General features: G+C 31.8%; 1 protein-coding gene across 5 annotated transcripts in view; it reads left to right on the forward strand.

Moving 5' to 3' along the window:
• LOC132551375 (V-type proton ATPase 116 kDa subunit a 1-like) overlaps positions 1–24,560 on the forward strand; it is a 30,701-nt gene that overhangs the window by 732 nt on the left and 5,409 nt on the right. The window contains exons 2-21 of one of the 5 annotated variants that reach the window (XM_060215514.1): positions 4,050–4,218; positions 4,534–4,612; positions 4,818–5,044; positions 5,331–5,419; positions 5,829–5,955; positions 6,193–6,275; positions 6,673–6,766; positions 7,006–7,218; positions 8,134–8,284; positions 8,599–8,738; positions 8,880–9,016; positions 9,274–9,367; positions 9,819–9,937; positions 10,581–10,732; positions 11,561–11,691; positions 12,400–12,504; positions 15,191–15,256; positions 16,854–16,913; positions 23,204–23,281; positions 24,382–24,408. In XM_060215514.1, coding sequence (XP_060071497.1) covers positions 4,102–4,218; positions 4,534–4,612; positions 4,818–5,044; positions 5,331–5,419; positions 5,829–5,955; positions 6,193–6,275; positions 6,673–6,766; positions 7,006–7,218; positions 8,134–8,284; positions 8,599–8,738; positions 8,880–9,016; positions 9,274–9,367; positions 9,819–9,937; positions 10,581–10,732; positions 11,561–11,691; positions 12,400–12,504; positions 15,191–15,256; positions 16,854–16,913; positions 23,204–23,281; positions 24,382–24,408 — 2,289 coding nt within the window. In that variant the 5' untranslated portion in view covers positions 4,050–4,101. Of the gene's footprint in view, positions 1–4,049; positions 4,219–4,533; positions 4,613–4,817; positions 5,045–5,330; positions 5,420–5,828; positions 5,956–6,192; positions 6,276–6,672; positions 6,767–7,005; positions 7,219–8,133; positions 8,285–8,598; positions 8,739–8,879; positions 9,017–9,273; positions 9,368–9,818; positions 9,938–10,580; positions 10,733–11,560; positions 11,692–12,399; positions 12,505–15,190; positions 15,257–16,853; positions 16,914–19,181; positions 19,224–23,203; positions 23,282–24,381; positions 24,409–24,560 lie in introns of all 5 variants that reach the window. The other 4 variants (XM_060215516.1, XM_060215517.1, XM_060215515.1 and 1 more) reach the window with 4 other exon arrangements.

Genomic DNA, 24,560 nt, shown 5'->3' on the forward strand with positions numbered 1-24,560 from the left:
TGACTAACTTAATTTCTTTACTGTAATCTAAGACCTCTTGATTAGATGACTAATATAGAGTGTGCCAGTAGTCATACATCAGAGAATCTCCAAGCCAAGGTCTGTAAAAGAAGGTATCTATATCTGTTACAGGGAGGCTTTCGAAGCATTAAACATGTAAATTTATCTCCATATCCATATTAGGCCTGAAATATTAACATCGATCCAATCTCAAGGACCAGACATTCCATTGAAAAAACCTAGTTATACCAGATCATCCTTAGAACCATCAAAAGATAGAAAGAACTTGTGGTTGTTAAAAATGTTCTTCTTTTTATGTATCTATAAAACTTAGATTTGAGACAAAAAGACGAAAAACAAAAACAATACAGTTCAAATTTGCCCAGAAACCAAAACATTGATGTTTTTTCTTATATGATTACAATAGGAAAAGTATTATATCATCATAAATATCTGTCATGTATACCCGGTAGTGAATTTGAATGACACATTTTGCCAGTGGCTATTACACAATGTACTAAGGCAAAACTGTTGACATTCAGTATGATGTATGTGACCATTTTTAATATTGTTAAATCACAGTGTAGTTGTTGATTCACTTTTTCTTTACCTAAATGTGAAAGTGTGATTTGGTAATAATGATAATACAATGAATTAATAATGATAAAAATATTTCTTTTATGACATATTTGAATATATGATATAGTCAGTATTATATAAAACATAAACATCAACTTATAATGAGTTTACTGTATGTGAATGTTGCCTATAATTCTGCTACTTTTACATAAAAGATGTGTAATGATATAATTTACCTAAGGTTGGCTTGGTGGAAAGTGTCTGCAGAGTTAATTTTCTAATAAAGTAATATCTTACTATATAAGACCAACTTATGCATAACATGAACAAAAATGGCTATAGGGGATTATGAGTGGTTGTTTAACACTCTATTCAGACTGCACATCTATTAAGACTATCTGTCCAGTCACCAATGTGGTCTTGTTAATATGGTTTTGCTATAATTGACAATGCCAAGGGGATTTTTGTATCAAGAAATAATATGTTCTATTGATTCAAAGAATACAGCAAGCTTTGAAGTCAATGACTTTATTTCAGACTTGCATTTGTCAATATATATTCAGGTCTTTTTGGGGTTGATAATGATTCCCTGTTGAAATTATTCCATATCTAAGTCAAATCCCAGAAATAGCAATTTATTCCTGAAAATTTCTGTCCCAATTCACCTATTTTCTTCCCAAAATGAGGCGAAGATACCCCAAAGCAAGAAAAAAGCCTGATCATAAATATGTGTAACTGTCTTTTATTTGCTGATAATGGTAGTATATACATGCATAATATTGCTGAAACATACATATGAATTAAACATACTTGATCAATAGTAATGTATAATTCCTATTTAAATGAGGAAGGGCTATGTGCATTTGGTAATACATAAATCTAAGATCATATCATAACTGTTTACCTTAAATATACCTTGTTGCTATACTAGTATACAGGTGTGCTGACTGTTATCAGTTATTTACGTGTAGATTTCCAGTCCCTGTAGGGGCTTGTATCACTGTACCATGTATATTAACCGACACAGGTATGGTGACATAGTTAGTTTGGAATACCAGTGTTGTGTAGGACCAAAAGCGGATCTAGTTGTGATAGGTAGGGCGTATACATTTAGTTAGAGGTCAGGTGCAGCTACAGACCAGGATATTACAGGTATACCGGTAATAAAGATTCAATTTTAATCTGAAACAAAATTTTACTTGAAATTTTGAACAGTATGTGTAATACCTGAATTGTAAATGAATAGTTTATGAAAAAATGGTATTTAATAGAGAAATTGATTCTATTGTTAAAATTCAGACACTGATATTATCCAGCAAAATTCAGGTTAATTATATCAGATAAAAGACAATACTGGCAGCATTTTTTATTTATATTTGTAAATAATCTTAATTTATAGAGCGTATTTGATAACTAATTTAATGAGAAGTTCATGCACGTTACTGATATATGTCATGGAGTGTATGCAAAAATTGAGTTCACACTTTAATGGTAAATGAAAATTTATTTCCATCATTCCTCCTGTACTTGCTTATACACATTGTATTTTGAAAATTGGAGTTTCAGAATGTATTTCTCTCTGCAGTATCTAAAGTCAAGTTTTCCTTTAAATTCTTACTGCTGGAGAAGGAATATGTTTAATGTGAAATGTTTTGTTCTGTTGATAGTGAAATCTTTAGAAGGAACTACCATATTCAACCTAGAAAGTGTACATTTTGCATACAAAACCCCAAAACTGATTGTCAGAAAACAATTTTTGCTTGAATTGTATTTTAAGAGTTGGAACTTAACTGTTAGAAAACATGATTAGAATTTAAGAAAAAAACCCACAAAAATTCAGTCATATTACTTGCATTACAGTATGTGCTTTAACGTTGGAGTCAAAGAGTTAATTGATCTCTAAGTATACAGTTTTGATTAAGCACACTTGTTATCTTGCCTTGAAGAAAAGGATGGGGTGTTCATATATGAGCTGATGGGTTGAATATGGTACTAGTAAATAAAATACTGTTTTCTAGTGTATGTGCTTGATTTTCAGACTCTATAATGGTTAAAATACAGTATAAGAGTAGATTGTCTTTATATTCATAAGTCAACATCTAATTATTGTAAGTTGTACCATTTTCAGTTAAAAAAAAAGACAGAAGTTATGTAATGCAATATTTCATTTATTAGGTACCAGGGTACTTGATGGTTTTGACTGTTTTATCGAAGGAGTCAAACATACCATATTCTTTCTGTGTCTGTTAAGTAAATTTTGCAAAAGTATTATTCATGATGTGCATTTTTACAGATGCAGATTTGTAATCAATAATAACGAATTTGTGATCAAAGCAACATTAAAAGTGAAGGTCTAATCTCATAAATCACTTTATGCAGGACCCACACCTACAGCAACACAGAACACCAGTGATATATTTTTATCTGTGCTGTATATCTATATATAGATCTCTTTAAGTATATAATGTACTGTACATGTAGTAACACATGGCACCAGGTGGCTGTGTCTGTTGAATCAATATGTTGTTGATTTATATGATAATAGACTCCATATTTTGTAACAATTTGATAGATATATCTGAATGTGGCAATAAATGCTGAACACTTGACAACAATTGTTTTGATATCAATTGTCCTATTTGTTTTTAAGTTAAAGATTTTTTTAATGTTTCTGATGGGTTATAATAGCCACATTATCTTGTTCTCTGCACTTTATTTCATTCTCTAGAATACAAAATTGAATCATTGATCCTTTACACTCTACAATGGTAAAACTTAATTGCAAACAAACTTACACACCAATATAGTTCAGATCCAGATGTATGATGTTTACTTGTATATTGTATAATAAGGTTTTTTCAGGGTCGTACAGACATGTATATGTATAAACTACATATGAATCATCCTCCTTACAATTGATAAGATAGTCATTCCTCATGTATTACCTCTGTGATACAATAAAATCCCTGCAGCTAATGCATGTATAGAAACTGAAATTTGTTGGAATCAGCTTAGAGAAAAGAATTGCTTTGTTATCCTAAACTATTTTGTTATTTTTACCCCATGCACTTGCATTTATAGAATAAACAGCATTCATTCTGATAAATATCTAGAAAAACCTATCAGCATAAGATTTTAAATGTAATGACATTCAGAACACGAGGGTCCCAGACATTTATATGGTTATGGTTGCTTTCTCATATTGTAAATTTACGGTCTGTGTACATGTAAGCCATGTACAAGTATACTCTTTGAAGCAACACATTTAAAAAGGACCTCAATAATTTTAAGGATTTTATTAAATTTTTGAAGGAAGGACTGCCTTTTATCTGATATGCTGTATACAATGTTAACATCAAAATGTGCACATGTTTGTAATTGTATTACTTATGTGATTAAGTTTAAAATAATTTATGCAAGTACAATATGGTATTGGATTCTATAACAACAGACTGTTTTGGATATTTCAGAGTTGGTACAAGCAAAATATTTGTGAAAGTGTGTTGACACCAATTTTTCAAGATGGGGGCACTTTTTCGAAGTGAGGAAATGAACTTGTGCCAGATTTTTCTGCAGTCTGAGGCATCATATGCTTGTGTGTCAGAACTGGGAGAGTTAGGCCTTGTTCAGTTCAAAGATGTAAGTTTTAAATCAATTAAACCAGTCCACATGGGCAATCACTTTTATAATCCAACATTAAATACATGTCTGCTAATAAGCCCACTGTTATCTCATTCAGTTCTGTGTCAACAGATGCTAATAATATAAAGTCCTGTATTAAGCCTGATATGTAATATAATCAAATTAAGATAGGACTATAACTAATTGTATGTGGCCTATTGATGAGTGGAGAAATGTAATATGTATTCACTCTTGCTGAAGATTTACTTCAAGTTTGCTGTTTATTTTGTATTTTACAAAACTGAACATTTGAAATTTTTCATTGTTTAAAAGCTTAATCCTGATGTGAATGCTTTCCAAAGGAAGTTTGTCAATGAGATCATGCGATGTGATGAAATGGAAAGAAAGTTGAGTAAGTATCAAAATAATGTTTGTTTATGATTAAATCTTCAGTTTATTAATCAGTTCATATCCTTTAAGTAAATGATTTATCAGTAAAAGAGTTTTATAAGGAGACAAAATATCCATTTTTTTAAATAAAAAAAGTCTTTGGTAATACTTTATTGTTTGTTTTTATTTTCTTTTTAAATTTTATGGATAAACTTTTTCATTGTCAGGATACATTGAGAAAGAGCTTAAGAAAGATGAAATGAAAATTCCGGACACAAATGAAAACCCAAAGGCTCCTGCTCCCAAAGAAATGATAGACCTGGAGGCGACATTTGAGAAAATTGAATCAGAGCTTCGTGAAGTCAACACTAATGCTGAAGCTTTGAGGAGAAACTTTCTGGAGCTATCAGAGCTGAGAGAGGTGTTGAAGAAGACACAAGTATTTTTTGAAGAAGTATGTAATTTTACATTCACCTTATGGTTTTAAAAATTTAACAATGATTCAGTTATTTTTGGAAAGATATAAATTTTTCTGTATTTGAATGGTGTTGCTGAACTTTTGTTTAGGGAATCTAAATACCTGGGTGTGTTTTGTTGAACTGTTTTCAGTTTTTGAAAAGTAAACTGCTTTTATGATTATGATTAAGCTTACCCAAAGCTTCTTATTGAATTTCTGAGGGGTCCTGAAATGAAGGTTAAGTACTTAGTATTTAAAAACCATTTATCTTCATTTTTCCTAGCATGGTGGACACCACAGTATGATCGACGATGCCCAGATGGCACTGGTCCATGATGAAGCTGGTATGCCTTCAACTACAGTCCAACTTGGGTAAGGCTTTTAATCTGTACATCCATTTGATTCGGTGGCACATTATTTCACTAATGTGTGTATTAATTTGGAATTAAAAGAAAATTAACTAAGGAAAGGTGCTTATGTTTGGACCATTTTTCATACATAAATTGATAAGTCTTACTTTATGTTGGAAATACAGCTAAATATTTTATACTACTGGAGGGGTTGGGGAGGTTATAAAATGAAAAGTTTGTTTGTTAAAGCTCTTACAAACTCAGTGTTTGAGTGAAGATAGTGTTTTTTTTTTCTTGCTTCATAAATATCATTCTTTAAGAATTAATTTCAAGGAAATTGTCGGAAAACTGATAAAGCAGAAAGAAGACCAACACCACATAGTCTTTATTCTCTTGATCTTGGTAATGTTGTACATCAATTTCCCATCCAGATTTGTAGCAGGTGTGGTACCTAGAGAGAAAATCCCAGTGTTTGAGAGGATGATGTGGTTTGCATGTCGTGGTAATGTGTTCCTGAGGTATGAAGACATCAACCAGGTGATGAAGGATCCTGTCACAGTAAGTTTAGATATTCAATTGTATAGTCAGACCTGTCTTTATCAGTCACTTTAGAGAGAAATGGGATCTTTCTGCCAATCACAGCTCTGCTGGGTCATATTTAATGTATATCACAACAAACATTTATATTATGAATGTTATTTCATTGATAACATTGTTGTTATATACTAAGTGATAATGAAATATTCTGGGTTCTTGGTAAATGACTTTTACAATTGTTTTCTATCCAATATTAAGGGAGATGAAATCCACAAGTCTGTCTTCATAGTATTCTACCAAGGGGAACAACTCAAAGCAAGAGTGAGAAAAATCTGTGAGGGGTAAGTGAAATATCAAAAACCAGTCATTTTCATGTTGAGAAGAAAGTAACTTTTTTAATTCAAAAGATGAGAATATAAGTGATATCAGGACTATGAAATGAATACAGTTTAACTTGGTAGGTCAGTCATATCTGTTATCAGTTTTGTGCATTATATCTTGTAAATATGAAAGTAGCATAGATCAATTTGAAGTTCTTTTTTTTAACACAAATTCATCTAGAAGTTAAAGTAAATTTCAAGTAATATTCTTCATTGTCTGTTTTAGATTGAAAAGACATATTTAGACAGAACAAAAAATGAACTTGTCTTTTTTTTATAATATCATTTTGTATTTGTTAAATGCATTTAGATTTCAGATGCAAGTTAGTACCTTATGTGTTTTGTATAAACATTGCAGATTTAAAGCTGTTCTATACCCATGTCCAGAGAATGCTCAGGAGAGGTTTGAGATGTCAAATGGTGTAGCTACTAGATTGGAGGATCTCAAAACTGTATGAACCACTGAATAAAATTATTTTACTTTCAATATTAAATTTTTATAACATAATTGCTAGATTCAGTATTAAATATGCTTCAAAGCAAATTTAAAAAAAAAAATGTCAATGAGAGAATCGTCCTGTGAAAGTTTAACTGAGAAAACAAAGTTTGAAAATTTACATTTCATTCTTCTTCAAACAGAATACATCTAAACAAATTCTCTAATAAGTATATAAATGTTTGCCTTGAACAGGTGTTATACCAGACTGAAGAACACAGGAGGCGTGTGCTTGCAAGCGCCCAGAAGGAGATTAGACAGTGGGTGATCAAAGTTAAGAAAATCAAGGCAATTTACCATACCCTGAACTTGTGTAACTTTGATCTGTCTCACAACAGTCTCATTGCTGAGTGCTGGTGTCCTGTTGTGGCTCTGGAGGATGTGCAGAGGGCCCTCAGACACGGAACGGTCAGTGCTCTTTTAAAATGTGGCCAAACTGGTACATTTATGATCTGTTGAATAAGATAAAAGGAAAATAAGGTTTGAGTAAATCTGTACAATCAAGAGTATAAATGTTAAATATGTTGTCAGGAGTCAGATGTTAATTTATGTAGACACTATTCAATAGAAATTTGTGTTTAGGTGTGAAGCCTAAATAATCAGTAAAATCTATATATGGGGACAATATCAATGCAAGTAGAACCTATAAATAGACACCAGGCCCCACTTGTATAAAACATCTCAACTAGAGATTTCCTCAAGTCGAGATTTTCCTCAGCTGATATCTCCTCAAAAACGGCTTGTATAAAATTTTCTCAAGGAACAGGAGGAAGTCATCGGCTTGGATGTCCTGAAATTCCTTGAGGAATTTTCATACAAGATATTTTCAAGGAGACATAAGCTGAGGAAAATCTCGACTTGAGGAAATCTCAAGTTGAGATGTTTTATACAAGTGGGGCCAGATCTTAAAGTTGAGTCTATATGTAATGACTAGATTTAAGTAAGATCTTTAGATTCATTGATTCACTGGGGAGAGATATCAGTTAGACTTGTCACCCGATTTACTGCCTCTATACTTAACACTGATGTACAATTAAAACCAATATGTGACCTCTGTATTCTTAATAGATTAAATAGAAAGGAGTTCAATTTTTTATAATGCTCTGTCGTTTTAAGCCTTTTAAACTTCAACAATGCTTTCATTCTAGTTGAAAAATGCAAAATTAGAATTTGTGGTTTTTTTTTGTTTTTTTTTCTTCGAAATGTCAGTTTGGAATATCCCTGAAACAAGTTGGAGAGTTATTGTCCATTTGCCATTGCTACTTCACCATTTGATTGATTTAGAAATAGTTATTCAGTATTTTCTTCTGTGTGTGTCAACAGGAGTTGAGTGGAAGCACAGTACCAAGTATCTTGCATAGGATGAGTACAAAGGAAACACCACCTACTTATTTCCGTATCAACAAGTTCACTTCAGTGTTCCAAAGTATTATACATGCCTATGGTGTGGCTGATTATCAAGAGGTCAACCCAGGTAAGATTGTACACAGAGACTGATCACTATAGTCCATTTCTGGTCTTTTAACATTAATATTGTGTAGTATGAATGTGACCGAATAAACTTAAATAAACAAAATGCTTGAAATATTACCAGGTATATAAAACATTCTTCTTTTGCAACTTGGAATACATGTTTATTTAGAATATACATATATACGTATGAAGATATTTTCAAACTGACTTACTTGTGGTCAATTTTCCATTTTACAAATGAGAAATTTCCTATAATGCTTTTCATTTGAAAAGCAGGATTTAAGATAATAATACCAAATATATTTCTCGTTTTAGCACCATACACTATCATATCTTTCCCTTTCCTGTTCGCTGTGATGTTTGGAGATGTCGGCCATGGCTTCATCATGTTTTTGTTTGGACTTTGGATGGTTGCTTCTGAGAAGAAACTACTTGCTCAGAAGTCTGACAATGAGGTAAACAAATTTTGAAAATCAGTGATCCATTCAAAACATTCTATACTATTTACATTTTACTTCATTTGAAATGAAAGAAAATGAAATGAATTTATTTGAAATTGTAACATTTCAGAAGTATTGTGTTATTTCTTTTTTAAGGTGTGGAACATTTTCTTTGGCGGTCGTTACATCATTTTAATGATGGGACTGTTTTCTGTATACACTGGACTCATCTATAATGAAGTGTTTGCCAAGTCAGTCAACATATTTGGTTCTTCATGGAAACCAAATTATGAGTAAGTAACGATATCCTTTATCCTTTTCCAAGAAATCTCATTTACCCTCAACTGATTAAGTTAATACTTATGTTATACTATTGTACCATAAAAATTTGCACCTGATTTGCTTATGGTGGTCATTGGTCAAAGATCATACTTTCAAATCTTCAAGGAATTTTCACTGGTATTAAAGCATACATAATTTCCTGAAGGTGTTTGTTCTCAGTAAGTCTCTATTTAATTGGATTTTTTTCTGATACAATGTGTTTTTTCAGTAATTCAACGCTTGAAGCCAATAAAGACCTGACCCTTAACCCAGCAACGATGTTTGATAACGTCACTGGGCCGTATCCTCTGGGGTTAGATCCTGTGAGTATTCCTATTCTTCTGACTATCAACCATTAGATTTCTCATTTTCAACTTTGAAAAAAGACAAGATGTTTTTGTAGATTTTGAAACAAGACTTCTTTCAATTATTTTTCAATTGACTTCATTGAACAACCACGAAAAGAAAATAATGGGTTTTTTTTAATTTTTGTTTTGTGGGTTTTTTTTTTTCTTTTTTATTATTATTATTTTTTTTTTTTTTTTTTCATAATTTGGTTTTTGTTTAAATTTGATATAGCTTGAAACTGGACCTTCTTTTTGAAACATTGTATATACAGCAAAGTCATAACATCATTTTTTTTTCCTATTAAATCATGCTGTTTTGATTAGGTGAATGGTAGTGATATTAAGTAATTTGCTTCTGATTAGGCAGAGTTATTCCCCCTTCACTGATCTATTTCTATATCTGGTGTTATTTGCTGTTTGTTTTCAGATATGGCTGTCCAGTCTTAACAAGATCACATTCACTAACTCATTTAAGATGAAGATGTCCATCACCATTGGCATCAGTCAAATGATTTTGGGTGTCCTGCTTAGTGTTGTCAACCACATGTAAGTCAAAGTTCATATAAAAATTGTAAGGTCAAAGGTCAAAAAGTTAGTAGAATAGCGTTAAAGATCAAGTAGAGAAAAATGAAGCAAATCTCACACTATTATTTCATAAAAAAATGAGATAGAAAACTAAGGTCAAATTTCAAATAGCAAACCTGAAGCCAACAAATCAGATAGCAATGTAAGGTCAAAGTACATATTGTAAATGTCATGCCATCAAAGGTCCAAGATGAAAATGTTTGATATGATGTCAACAAAAAAGGTATGAACGAAAGGTCAAGGTGAAGGGTCACATGTATGTCTAATGCCATTCAATGTTTAAAACAATAAGGTGAAATGTCACATGTTTGTCAAGCACCATTCAACAGTTAAAAGGTCAAGATGAAGGATCATGTTTGTCAACAATGCTATTCATTGGTTAAAAAGTCAAGGTGAAGGGTCACATGTTTGTCAAATGCTATTCATTGGTTAAGAAATCTGAGATGTCAAGGTTTACAGCTTAAAATGTAACCAATCTGTCTAAAATGTCCTCAGAATAAGTGTACACTTTGTATATATAGAATTTAAAAAAAAGAGGATTGCATGGATATTCCTTAACTATGTATTGAAATATTTGTTTGAATCTCGATAACTTTTCTTTCAGATACTACCGTAACTGGCTCAACATCTTTTGCCAGTTTATACCAGAGTTACTTTTCCTGTTGTGTCTGTTTGGATATCTGGTAGGACTCATCTTCTTCAAATGGGTCTCCTACACAAATGAGTGTACACAGTGTGCCCCCTCGCTTCTCATTCGTAAGTTAGCAGACACTTCCTATTCATCAGTCACTTATGTATTAGCAGCAATTATTGTTGTTTCAATTCAACTCATCAGTTATGAGCTGGCTTAACATTTATGTGTTCCTTGCCTTATTCTGCTGGAAATATTGAAATGGTTTCTGTCCAGTAAAAAAGCTTTGCACAGTCAAGGTCTGAAAACTCCATGTGCTTCAAGTCTTGTGCCTTTCTACAGAGTAAATGGTAAAGATGATGATACCATTACTTGCTGGATTTGTAAATCTTTCAAGTATGCTGCTTTGTAATTTGATGTCTGTTTAGTTCCGTAAGGAGAATGTTGATGTCAGTATAGGCTTGTTACTGTTTGTCATGTAGAAACATCCAATGTTTTTCCAATACATGTACATACTGCTAGCATATATGGAAATACCAGGATATCAGGATATTTTTCAGCAGTGCAATTCTTGCAAAAATTCCCAAAATTATTTTTTTGCGATTTCATTCTCTGAGAAGTTTGGAAGGCCTCTCTTCAAGACTTTAAATTGGCATAGCTTATATATACATGTACTGATGTAGGTTCTAACTTGAGATCTAACTGATCAGTCACACTTGATAAGAGATTTACATACCGACTAGTATTTATTTGTCAAAGAAAGATCCATGACTAGAAAGTATTCTGGTACATGTAGGTACCTAACTCCACTGATGTATTATTCTTTTTATTACAATAAAAAAAAGGAAAACATGCAAATTTATGATTTCAAATTTTTGTGATTTCTAATGGAAAAAATAGGAATGCAAAAGATATTTCCGATACAAGATATTTGGATTCTTTTGTCATTGCAGATTTTATCAACATGTTCCTTGTGAAATACCAGCATGCAAATGATGGATATGAGGAACAAGCTTATAAATGTGAAACAGCTGATCCAGACATAACAGGATGTACCTCCCAGACAATATTCTATCCCAATCAGGTAAGTCCTGTATTCCCTGTCTTACCTTGATAGACTCATCCAGACATAACAGGATGTATCATCCATACAATATTCTATCCCAATCAGGTAAGTCCTGTATTCCTTGTCTTACCTTGATAGACTCATCCAGACATAACAGGATGTATCTCCCATACAATATTCTATCCCAATCAGGTAAGTCCTGTATTCCCTGTCTTACCTTGATAGACTCATCCAGACATAACAGGATGTATCTCCCATACAATATTCTATCCCAATCAGGTAAGTCCTGTATTCCCTGCCTTACCTTGGTAAACTACTTTTTTTTTAAAATTAATTTGAGAGTTATTGCTTATTGTATGATGAGTCATATGATAAATAGAATTTTACATTAATTTCACACATATGCATACTCTATACAAATATAACATGCTGTCCATTTAATATGAGCACCAAACAGAAGTTGTTGGTCGTCATACTTGTTCTAGTGATTACATTGTGTATAGTGACCCTCTGTCTGTTACAACCATTTTTAACCACACAGTCATTGTATTCTAGAAATGACAATACGCTTCCTCAGCAATAATTTGAAAGTAAATACAAATTCAAAACCAGTGTTAACATTATACGGTAAGTAGTGATTTCATTACAAACTGATTTATCAATCAATCAAACATTATGTAATAAAGTATATCAGTGTACCATTGTTATTTTCTACTTTGTTTCTAGATGGTTATCCAACTTACTCTTGTGGTCGTGGCCTTGTTGTGTGTTCCTACCATGCTGTTTATCAAGCCATTTGTACTCCGGTCCAGGCATAACAGCATGTTGAGGGTAAATATATATTTCTTATTCCCATCACCACAAAAAATAAAGGTTATCAAGTTCTCTCCTTTCTCAAAGGCTTGGTAGAGATGACTTGGCAAATTTAGCAAGTTGTGGTGATCAAGTCCATTTCAGTTCAAATATTCATGACAAAATGGTGAACAGGAAGCTGAGAAACAGACCAGTCTCTTCTTACATGATTTTGTCCATGGAAAATATATATTTTTTTGCAATTGCTGTGGTTAGTATGTGATGAGCCTCCTGTATGTTGTTCAGTGAGGTAGCCATTATCTACTACAAGGATACCCTGCCTCAGAATTATAAACATAACAAACAAACATGTACAATTCATGCACTATCTGTCCCTTCAAAATGCCTGTAACAACCAGTCCTGTTGTGAATGGTAATTAAATTTGTATTCTTTGCCTGTTGTTTAGAAAATGGAAGGCGTAAGTATATATATATGACTTGTATCCATGGAAACCAAAGTCATAACCCAGCACATGTACCATCACAGACACTGCTAAAAATGCAATAAAGACTTTCGTAAAATCCAATTTTCTAAGATGGAGCTACATTAGAACATATTGAGAATTCCTTATCTTAAATTGTATTTCAAATCATGAACAATATATGAAAGTGTTTAAAGCTATTTAAATCTTGTTGTTTACCTTTAAATCGTTATTGTTGTATATTTGATTGAATTAAACAAGTGTTTATTTTAATGTTATGTTGATGTTACTAACAAAGTTGATGCAGAGTATTCCATTGTTCTTACATTTAAGATAATGGCTCTGTAGAATTTTGCCATAGTTTGATAGAAGTGATTAAATGATTTGTACAATATTTAAAAGTAGGTCAATTTGTGATGCTTCATATATCTATTTAGATAGTAAATTAAGCTAGATCATAGTACATTTGTTTAGTTAAGCATTGTGGTGGTGGTGTAATAATAAGATAAAAATTGAAAGTTGACATGTTTGTAAATCCTGTTTGAAATGTTCTGCTTAGTTTTGTGCCTTTGATTTACTATTCTTTTCCAATTAATGTGGAGAAGAGTTAGTGTTATATTTATATAAGCTGCAACTCCTATGCCTTAACAGAACTTTATATACCTTATACATTTTGAACACTTTTGAGCTATTATGTAGTTTAGTAAATAGGATTTAATAGCAGGTTTCAGTAATTGAGCAAATAAGGACCTAGTATAGGTTTTAGTTGTTTGGTAAGTAAATACCTAGTATAGGTTTCAGTATTTTGGTAAGTAAATACCTAGTATAGGATTCAGTGTTTTGGTAAGTAAATACCTAGTATAGGTTTTAGTTGTTTGGTAAGTAAATACCTAGTATAGGTTTTAGTATTTTGGTAAGTAAATACCTAGTATAGGTTTCAGTATTTTGGTAAGTAAATACCTAGTATAGGATTCAGTGTTTTGGTAAGTAAATACCTAGTTTAGGTTTCAGTATTTTGGTAAGTAAATACCTAGCATAGGTTTTAGTTGTTTGGTAAGTAAATACCTAGTATAGGTTTCAGTATTTTGGTAAGTAAATACCTAGAATAGGATTCAGTGTTTTGGTAAGTAAATACCTAGTATAGGTTTCAGTATTTTGGTAAGTAAATACCTAGAATAGGATTCAGTGTTTTGGTAAGTAAATACCTAGTATAGGTTTCAGTATTTTGGTAAGTAAATACCTAGTATAAGTTTTAGTTGTTTGGTAAGTAAATACCTAGTATAGGTTTTTGTTGTTTGGTAAGTACTTACCTAGTATAGGTTTTAGTTGTTTGGTAAGTAAATACCTAGTATAGGTTTTAGTTGTTTGGTAAATAAATACCTAGTATAGGTTTAGTTGTTTGGTAAGTAAATACCCAGTATAGATTTCAGAGATACATTTTAACAGAAGTACAAATATGTGTTGTACATAGTATGTATACTGTTCATCACAAGCCATTGTGCTAGTCAAGATTGATTTTAATTGTTTGCAGTGCATAGCAAGAGCTGCTTAAATGAATGTCAATTTAATCAATTTCTAAAACTTAAACAAAACAAATTTTAGATTGGACGTTTATTCCTCATGTTTTGCATAGAGACTTTATATTAGCCATGCTACATGACTCTACAGAACAGGTATATCTATTGGTGGTGGTGTGTTACAGTGAAAAGCTAGACAAAGTGTGCACTCATAGATTTACATGGTTGTAAGATTTATTACATAAAATACATACCTACTTAGTGTATCTTTAGTGTAGTCATTCAAGGGTCTGAATTTTATGTTGTGACAATGAAATGAAAATGAAATGTAACTATAATCGTTCCTGTTGAATATTTCAGTAAGTTGTAAGTATGAAATGGCAAGAACTGATACCAATTCTTACAAAATAAGTGAGATAGAAAAAAATCTTGCTAGGCTAAAACCAATGGTACATGAATAAAAGTAGAAAGGATTAACAAAAGTACCTACCATTACTCGCATTAAAAGAACATTTCTTGAGGGATGAAATGTTGTAAACAGCATTAATGGTATAAGGCCTTGAAATTATAGTCTTAATTAAGTTAGGTCTATAAAGTTATACAGAGTTTCCTCTAGCTTCTATAAAAGACATTTGCATATCAAAATGTCTTACAAATGGTTTAGGAGCCATAGAAACCTTGGGCTAAGTTACTGATAACACTGACAATTTCATTTTCCATTTTCAGAGGAGGGAAGGTCTTTCTGCTATTTCTCAGAGTGCTCTTATACATAATGAAGAGCTCAATGAGCAGGTAAGAAAACTTAAATGTTATTCTTCTCTACATATTCTATTCTCTTGTCATCTTTGGCATATTCTTAAAATCTAAGAAATGGTAGCTGTATTAGTGGAATTAAAACTACTGGAATCTGTACATAGAAATATGTTGTAGTTCTGGTGAAAAAAAGTGACTTTAGTTATCTCCCCTTTTTAGTGTCTATGTGTTGCCTTACAACTGTTGTGTAATTCAGAATCTCTTACTATAATGGGAAATATGTACTTATATATATCAACATGAATGTGATGGTATGACTCCAAATATTATTTGTGTTAGCATGGCAGCTGCGAGCATGTCTCTAGCTATTATTCTGGTATATATAAATATTGATTAGGAATATTTCTGAAAACATGATTATTAACATGATTTAGTCTATTCTTATTTATCTGAAAAATGTGACATTAGAGGAAAAAAAGAACTTTGTCTCCAATGTTCTTTCCTGTTAAGATGAATCTGATTATTTTCAGTTTCTGATATCAAAATGATGAGTTTTCAATTAGCATGGTGGAAAGTTTGTCCATTATGTTGAGTTCAAATTTCAAATAATGCATGAAAGAATTTCACTTTCTGTGTGGGAATCTTCTACATTCTACACTTCTGAACTGGAGTGACACTATTTTCGGGTTTTTTTTTTTTTTGAAGAACATATTGGATTAAAAAAAAATTTCAACATTATTTAAAAGAGAAAATAAGTAAAACACTTATCATCTTGTAAGGTTTCATGTTTGATATAGTAAGTGGGTATTTGTTGATCGAAGGATTTTTAAGAAAGACAATTTTAGAGCATGTTGTAGTATGTCTTTCAATAGTTATGATGATAACATTTGATAAAGAAATACTGCGAAGGTGCAACAAACCTAATTCTGTGTATATTTCAATCAGCTGCATTGAATTTTAGCCTTCAAATACAACAGTTGGGTATTTTTTATTTGATTGAACTGCCTGGGTATACAAACACTTGACTGGTTACAATGGTTCAGATGACAAGATCAAACAGTTACTAAAGTTAGATTTCCTTTGGGGAAAGGGATGGGGGAGGTTAGATTTCTTTTGAGGATAGGGGTGGGAGAGGTTTAAAACAAGATCAGTCAAAAAATATTTTTGTAGCTCAGATTTAGTTGATAATCATTTATATTTCAGCGGGTTTTTTCAATTATTTTTTAAAATTCTTTTAAATTTAAATTGGATTGCCGTTGTTAGATTTATAATGGATTGAAGTGCTGTTTTTGTACCTGATTGTATGCTTCGGATACCAGCTCACCCTTTACATACAGCAACAAACTCGAATGGGTTAAGGTCAATGAAAATGAAATCTAAATTGTGATTAATGTGAAAAAATGTATTTATCCCCACAGTGCTTGGTTTGAACATTTAGCACCTTATTCAAAATATTAATTTTTTGTTATAAAAGATTTTGAATGATTTTGATTTGGAAGCTGTTATTGATTAGTGGATAGACCTTTATGAGGTTGAGTGACCTTGACCCTAAGGAGTATAATGTAGCTATAGGTTGTATCGGGGTTAGATTATTTAGGCTTTGTCTTTGACTTTTGACTGTTCTAATACCCTGCAGTCTGGTACTGGAAACGGTACCGCAGACAAAGAGCAAGCTATCTCCGATATTGAGCTTGGGGTAAGTTGTTGACCTTTGACCCGTTGGTATCATATCCTGCATGGGTCCACAGTGCTTGCTAGTTTTGCTTTTTATTTCCACCTATATTGTCCAACAATGGATTGGACAACAAGGTTGTTTCCAAATTGTTGGTGTTTGGTTGACAATATAGTTTACAAGTATTTTATTAATAGATATGGTGGTTGGCATATTTTTCCTTTGATCAGCATTGCCTGATAAGATTTTGTGACTTCAATATCAAATTTTTATAGGTGATACAAATTTGTTGAAATCTTAATAGAAAATACTTTAATAACTTTTATTTTTAAAAAGACAACTAATTATTTTTCCAACAGACACTACATATTAAGAAGATCATAGATGAAGTGGACAGTTTTTGTGTTAGTATTTAGATAAATATCTTTCTTAGTATGGTATATATGTACTTAAGTTTTTAAAGAGAAACATATCTTATGTACATAATGTGTAGAATATGATTGCTCCTTAAATAAGTTTTTTCCCTTTGAAGGCTGATGATGCTAGGCTGATTGCAATGTCAATGATATTTTATTACATTTGCTGTTTCGAGCTTAGTTATACATGATTACAAATATATTGATAAACAAAAATACTATGACGAGGTATCTACAAAGATGTCAAAAGTTATGCTTGGTTCAATTGATTATGAATGAGAGGTACATGTAATATCTAGATTTGGTGTTTTTCATTAATCAGTCTCTTGTTAATCTTGATATTTTTTCAGTTCTATCTGGCCATAAATGCTAGGATCTCCAATTATTTGTATTTTATTATGTTTGGTCAGAATTTAAAGTTCAAATTTATCTTTAATATGAAAGTTGATTTGCTGTAATTGGAGTGTTTAAGCATAGCATAGAATATTATATATATGTGATAAACATATAGGAAAGTAATGTTTGATTATGATTTCAGATGTTAAGGGTTTTCAATCACCCTTCCTTTTGGAGGGTTACATTTTATTAGCAAGATAGTTGACCATTAGTGTTTGAAAACACAGATTAAAAAGTCTTCAATATTAAACAAAATTCCTCAGAGTAACAAAAAAGTAGGTGTAAATATCACTCATGGTGTACTGTAATAAAAATTAAAAATAGTCTTTATCTTTTAATGATTTAATTACTTTCATACATAATTAGATATTATACGTCAGATAAGCACAGCTATATTTTAAGACCAAGTAACAAAATTAGAAAACTGCAAGCTAAAACCTGCATGATGCTCCTTCATCAAATATTCAAGAGAATCAGAAAACGTTTTACAGATTTATGTATACAATAACTCATATTGTAAAAATATGATCATATTTACATCACTTCATAATAATATCAGCATGTTGCACACAGCCAATAATTGGTTATGATATCCAGTCATAGTGGCATTTTTCCCAATTAGAGAAAAATCTTGATATGATTGATGAAATAAGGTAGGACTAAGTTAACAATAATGATAGGTTGATCAAATAAAAACATTTTTCATGCTGAGTTTGTCATAACTTTGTCTCCATGTGACAGATTTGTTAACTGTTATTTAATATTTTGTTGAACACTTGAAACATGCATAGATTATGATAAGATAACATTGGATTTTAACAATGATATATATATCAACTAGTAACATATAAATGCCATCTTATGTGTATACTTTGTATCATTCTGACTGTATATCTATACCCCTCATTGCTGTATTGTTGATCACGATTGGGGGCAGGGGGATTGGGGGGGGGGTTTACCCCTGTGCATCTACCCCATCCTAATTGGAATCAATATCATGTCTTGAGAAACTCTTGGCAGATTTAGTTCATTTTTTCCCCATAGTATCATACAACATCAAATTCCACACCTGATCAGCTGATTACGTTCATTTTTACCCTATTAAGATACCATATATATAAGACCAAGTTCTACACCTGATCAGCTGATTGCTTTCATTTTTACCCTATTAAGATACCATATATATAAGACCAAATTCTACACCTGATCAGCTGATTGCTTTCATTTTTACCCTATTAAGATACCATATATATAAGACCAAATTCTACACCTGATCAAATTTGATTTTCATCTGAGTAGTTTGATATACAATGTTACTTCTAAGTTGTTTGATCATGTCTTACAGACATTTTCTAGTTTAATATACACTGTTACTTCTAAGTTGTTGGATCAGAATTATTTCTGACCTTGTAATTTGTATTTTTACTACAGACATACAGGTACCCAGACTAAATAGGTTTGGTGCATGCTGTTTTTTCAGACTAGAAGCCAACTATTACAGGAAGAAGAAGAACCCACGATTGTATGTTCTAGATTACGTCACTACACAATAACTTATACTTCTCAACCTGTGTCTCTATGCCATGCTGTAACACTTTATGCTGAATATTTTAACTTTGCATCAAGTTTTGAAGTTATAATTTCATCTACAAGTTGCTATTGCAGCTATAGAAGTAATAACCAACAATCACTCTTTCATGGTTGTAATAAGCCCACCACCTGACTTCCACTTGGAAATGATGATTGGTCACCTCTTGTCTTATTTCAGGATAACATACAAGCTTTGAATTATGTCAGAAATTCACACACGACGAAAAGAAAGAAGAGAAAAAACATCTCAGAGTTGTTAATAACTAGAAATAAAATCTAGGAAAATGAATAACTACAATAATGATTACTTTGTAAAAAGTTTAAGCATCAGTAAATTACTGTGAACTTGGTAACAGTGAATCAGGTTAACAGCTTGTATTTAGACACAGGTTGGAGGTTTATGGATTACTAATGTGTCAGTTTGTCAGTCACTCAAGGTTGCTCACCTGTTGAGTGTGCAGACATGTTGATGAATCTGTGCTCAGCTGGGCCTGTTCATGTACAACTCAGTATCATTACAGTTTTCAATGGAATTAAAATTTAATCTTGGAAAAATTAATTTGTCTCTGCAAAAATATTTTACTTGACAAATGATACTTCATATCCTCAAAGTCAATTATCTTAATCAACTTAATGACATTTATTATCAACCTGAGCAGCATCATCTCTGAAATTGTAATTGTAATGGCAAAGAACACTTTGGAATACTTAAACATTGGAACACTGGAGTTGGAATTCTCACTGAGTCCCCAGCTGAGCATATTAACATATCCTGTATTAATTTACTTATCAACAAACAGCTTTTACTGACCATTGGCTTGAAAACTGACCACAGTTTGAGAACTGACCACAGCTTCAACTGGCACCTGTCGTGACTTGGAACCATTAATTGTCGAACTGGAACTCTAATTACTAATCATTTATTCTGTAAAGAAGTGTTCTATTACATGATGTTATTTAGATGAGCATGTTGTCCTGCAGACACCATGTCCTGTAGATACTGTACATGTCCTGTCTCTTTATCAGAATTTAAATTCTGATTTTGTTGCTTAATGTCTCTGTCTTACAAATCAGATTTACTATTAAAACATAAATTTTCCAGGGTGTTTAATTTTCATTAATTTGTCTGAACACTTAATCAACAAATTAATACTCTGCTTAAAATATTTTCATCGATTTTAGTATTCTATCATAAGCACTACTTTTTCCATTAATCAAGTACGTTGAAAAAAAATCACACCAAAATTGAACCCTTGAAAATATATGCTTTTATGGTAATTTGCTTATATCTGTGTCCTGTTTTGTACATGAGCCTCTCATTCAGAAATATCCAAAGCATTTTTTAGTAAACCTCAGGGTTTATGTTTTACACACACAGATACACCTTCCATCACACGACTTACAAGGCCAACCAAAAATTATGTACTGTATAATATTAGGTCCCATCCACCCAAGACACGTGGTGACAGTAACAATTTTTTGTAGATAATTTTATAGTTGATCGAGCATGAATTTGCATTATATAGGAAAAGGAACAAGACAAAAAAAACAAAAATAGTCTCGTAGCTAGACACTGTCAAATCTCAGTTTCATTCCAAAATAATATGGATATGATTATTATGGATATGATTTGAGTTTGAAGGATTGCTAGAGGCTTTGTAGCACACATTTGCCAGAGGAGACGACTTCATCTTTGCTGTCCAGAATTTTCTTTGATTTAGTCAGATTTAAATTGTCAGTGTTTTACAATAATACATTGTATATGTATATTTCCAAGGGAAAGTCATGTGATATATAGTATACTGCTTATACTTTGAATCATTCTGTATGTAATGCATATGCTTACAATGTGTTGATATGGAAACAAAAAAATACATTGTATATGTATATTTCCAAGGGAAAGTCATGTGATATATAGTATACTGCTTATACTTTGAATCATTCTGTATGTAATGCATATGCTTACAATGTGTTGATATGGAAACAAGAATTATGCAGCAAAAGCTAGTAACAATTTGGGATGAATTTGGGTATATACTGCCCACAAACAGTTTGAAGGTTTGACTGGTATTTAGGTGAAATGATAAGACAATGCTAATATTTAGAGAGGTTGTAGGTTTACGGTGTACAAAGTACTATATATTTCTACTTAATTTGCCATTAAAGTTTACTCATTTACATCTAAACAGCACCACATTGATCTACTTAGGCCTGTCACATCACAGCAGAAACTTGCTTAGTATGGCTCATAATTTGTTATGAAAAATAGCTCAGTCCTAGATCAGTTTCAAAGCATTTGTGGTTAAGTCAAGTCCAACAATATTGCAATGTACATGAAAAATTAAAATGAGATATGATTTTATCAGCCTGTTGTTAAACTTCTTATCACTTAATGAACTTGCCAGTGACCATTGTTTGGTTTTAGATAATACCTTTGTCAATCTATTTGTTAATCTTTTAGTTTCCGGATTTTTTTAAGGTTTTACAAACAGCAAATATGAGTGGAAAATTTTGAAGTTTTCTTTGTAATGTCAATCTCTTTCAGTCGATACATACTTACATTTAGTTTTGCTTTAATGGTTTTCAGCCAGTTTCATTCATGATGTTTTTAGTCAGTTATTCTATACTAATATATAAATAACTTATTAATTGGATATATACATGAGTGGGAAACTCTTTCACCTCTGAAAGTGGAAGTTCCTGGAATATGACCAGATTTTACCACTGCTTTACAGGTCAATGGCTTTTGACTTGGAGATGTTTATTTCCTTCCCACCATAAAACAGAAAGAATTGGTTCTTAATGTAATTCAACATGAGTTGTCACCCAAGGGGGGCATGTTCCTTAATTTCCTAAATTTGATACAACGTGACTCTGATGTGATACCTTATGTACAGGTACACTGTATCACCTTTTTGTTTCAAAACCTGGGCATCCAGTGATAAAGCCCAATCAAGGAACATGTCTGCCAAGCCTGTCATCTGACTAGCACTAGCTAGGTTTTCCCTAAAACAGTAAATCTACTGCAAAGATTATTTAAGTAGGCAGTGTCCGCTTACTCAATCTCAAAACCTCAGAAAAGACTGAGCAAAGTATTTATTTTTTGGTGATGGGTCTACCTTTTACATATAACCAGCTGACTTGATTTGAGTAGTGCAGACATATTGGTAAACATCTGGTATCCCCAGCATTTAGTGTTAATGTATTCAGCAATGTAAATACTTTAGAATAGAAAGCCTTAGTGGTTATGTAATGGTGTATATTTATAAAATGACATAGTAAACATTTAGTGTTGATACGTGTTTTGTTTGAAGATGGGTTCCAAAACTAAATACACAATAAGGGGTTAAAAGTTCCTAAAGTCAAGGTCAAGGACACTGTTTTTTAAAATAGATAAATCTGACAGTGGAGACTTCTTTGTGTTAGATTGATGATGGAAATCTAAGTTCTTAAGAATTCATAATGGAGGGTTATTATCTGAAAGTATATTTACTCTGATATACCTAAAAATTCTGGGATATGGTGTAGTATTATTGATACTTGCACTTCTTGATACTCTTCAAGTAGATCTGTTCCCATCTTCATACAAATAACAAAACCATTTACAGTAGTAGAATGAGAACTCTGCAGATGTTTTCTGAAATATAACTAAGTTACTCAGAACTGGGTTTTTTAAACACGTAAATATATGAAAAATTTTAAATGATCAAATATCTTGTTTATATTTTTGTCTTTCACAAAAAGAGAATATTTGTGATATTGTATTTTCGAATTCTTTCAATACAAAACAAATTACTAAAACATGTGGTTTAATGCCAACTGGACTGGTAAAATTCCATTGGAAATTTTACAGCTCTGAGAACCTTTTTATTCCAAGTAAATTTTAATGAGTATTACCGGTATTGTCCTCAGAACGTGCATTCATCCGAGGTGAAACTGAGCATCAACGGGGAAGGTGGGGAACATAACCAGGCGGAAATGGAGGACCAGGTAACCATAGCAACCGATCAGTTCTTGACTTCATAGACTTAATTATTACCAAATTATCATAGGTGATGAATTATGATGTTTTCTTGTTAAGATAGGTGAAATAAATCGTACATGTCTGATAACGGTACAAATTTAAACCTTAAACTAGATTTTACAGTGTATCCCAGTGTTGATATAAATTCTAGTGTGCCTGATAGCAGTTTCAAACTAAATCTTATGATACTCTGCCAAAACATCTCCCTCACTTACACAACCACTACAATAAATTCCTTACAAGCTATTATAGGGCACCACACATCATACACCACAATTATGTATGTAATCATATCATCAGTTTGTATTTCTGAGTTACACGCACTCATCCAGTTCAACTGAGACAGAAAGATGCCTGTGTATACAAAAAAGTACTCAAAATAAAAACAGTGTGAGATTTGAAATGCAGTTTATAACTTTACTTTTCCTGTTGCTTTTTGACTAAAAATCTCCAATGTAGATTGATTTTCACCATTAACATCAACTTTTGTACGCTATCTAACCGATGTAGACTGCCTTTATCATATCTGTATATTCTTTTATCAATCAATATTTGTCATGACGTATCCATGATCAATCATATGATTATAGCTTTCTTTGTCATATGTCACCATGATTTATGGATTGTAGCCAGATACAATGTGATAATAATAATATATAAATGTGTTTTAACACTCACTATTATATGAAGGGCTAAACTCACTTAATTGCCGTTTTTTGAAATTGGCGATGTAAGTATGACAAATCTCTTGGGTCACATTTTAACTCTTAAACTTTGTAGAATGTTAATAAAACTGATTTCAAATTTTCAGTATTGTAGCTTTTACTTTTATGTTAAGTAGATTATTATGTTGCTTAAAATTATCTTTTATTTTTCATGTTCATTGATAAATTTAGATAAATCTCCATGATACATCATTTTGTAAATGTTTTCTGAGCTCAACTTAAACTCAGTGTTTCATATTTAATTTAATGTTGTTACATCTTACATCTTTAACTGAAATTTCAAAGCAAAAATAACCTTCTGTTTTAATAATTGATATCTATTTAATTAATTCTTTTTCCAGGGTCCTAGTGATGTGAAAGTAGACGATGTAAGTTTGTTTTAATTTTTCACCAATTCCCATTTTACCAAGTTAAACTGTATTTATCAGTTGATGCTTGATCACAAGACCACTTGTATTTGTTATTGTTTTATTTTGATCTTGATATCAGAAATGTCAAGGTTGTTGTCTGCCGCAGCTGA

Source organism: Ylistrum balloti, unplaced genomic scaffold (assembly GCF_031769215.1).
Source record: "Ylistrum balloti isolate Yb309-2 unplaced genomic scaffold, AGI_CSIRO_Ybal_v1 Utg370196, whole genome shotgun sequence".
NCBI lineage: Eukaryota > Metazoa > Mollusca > Bivalvia > Pectinida > Pectinidae > Ylistrum > Ylistrum balloti.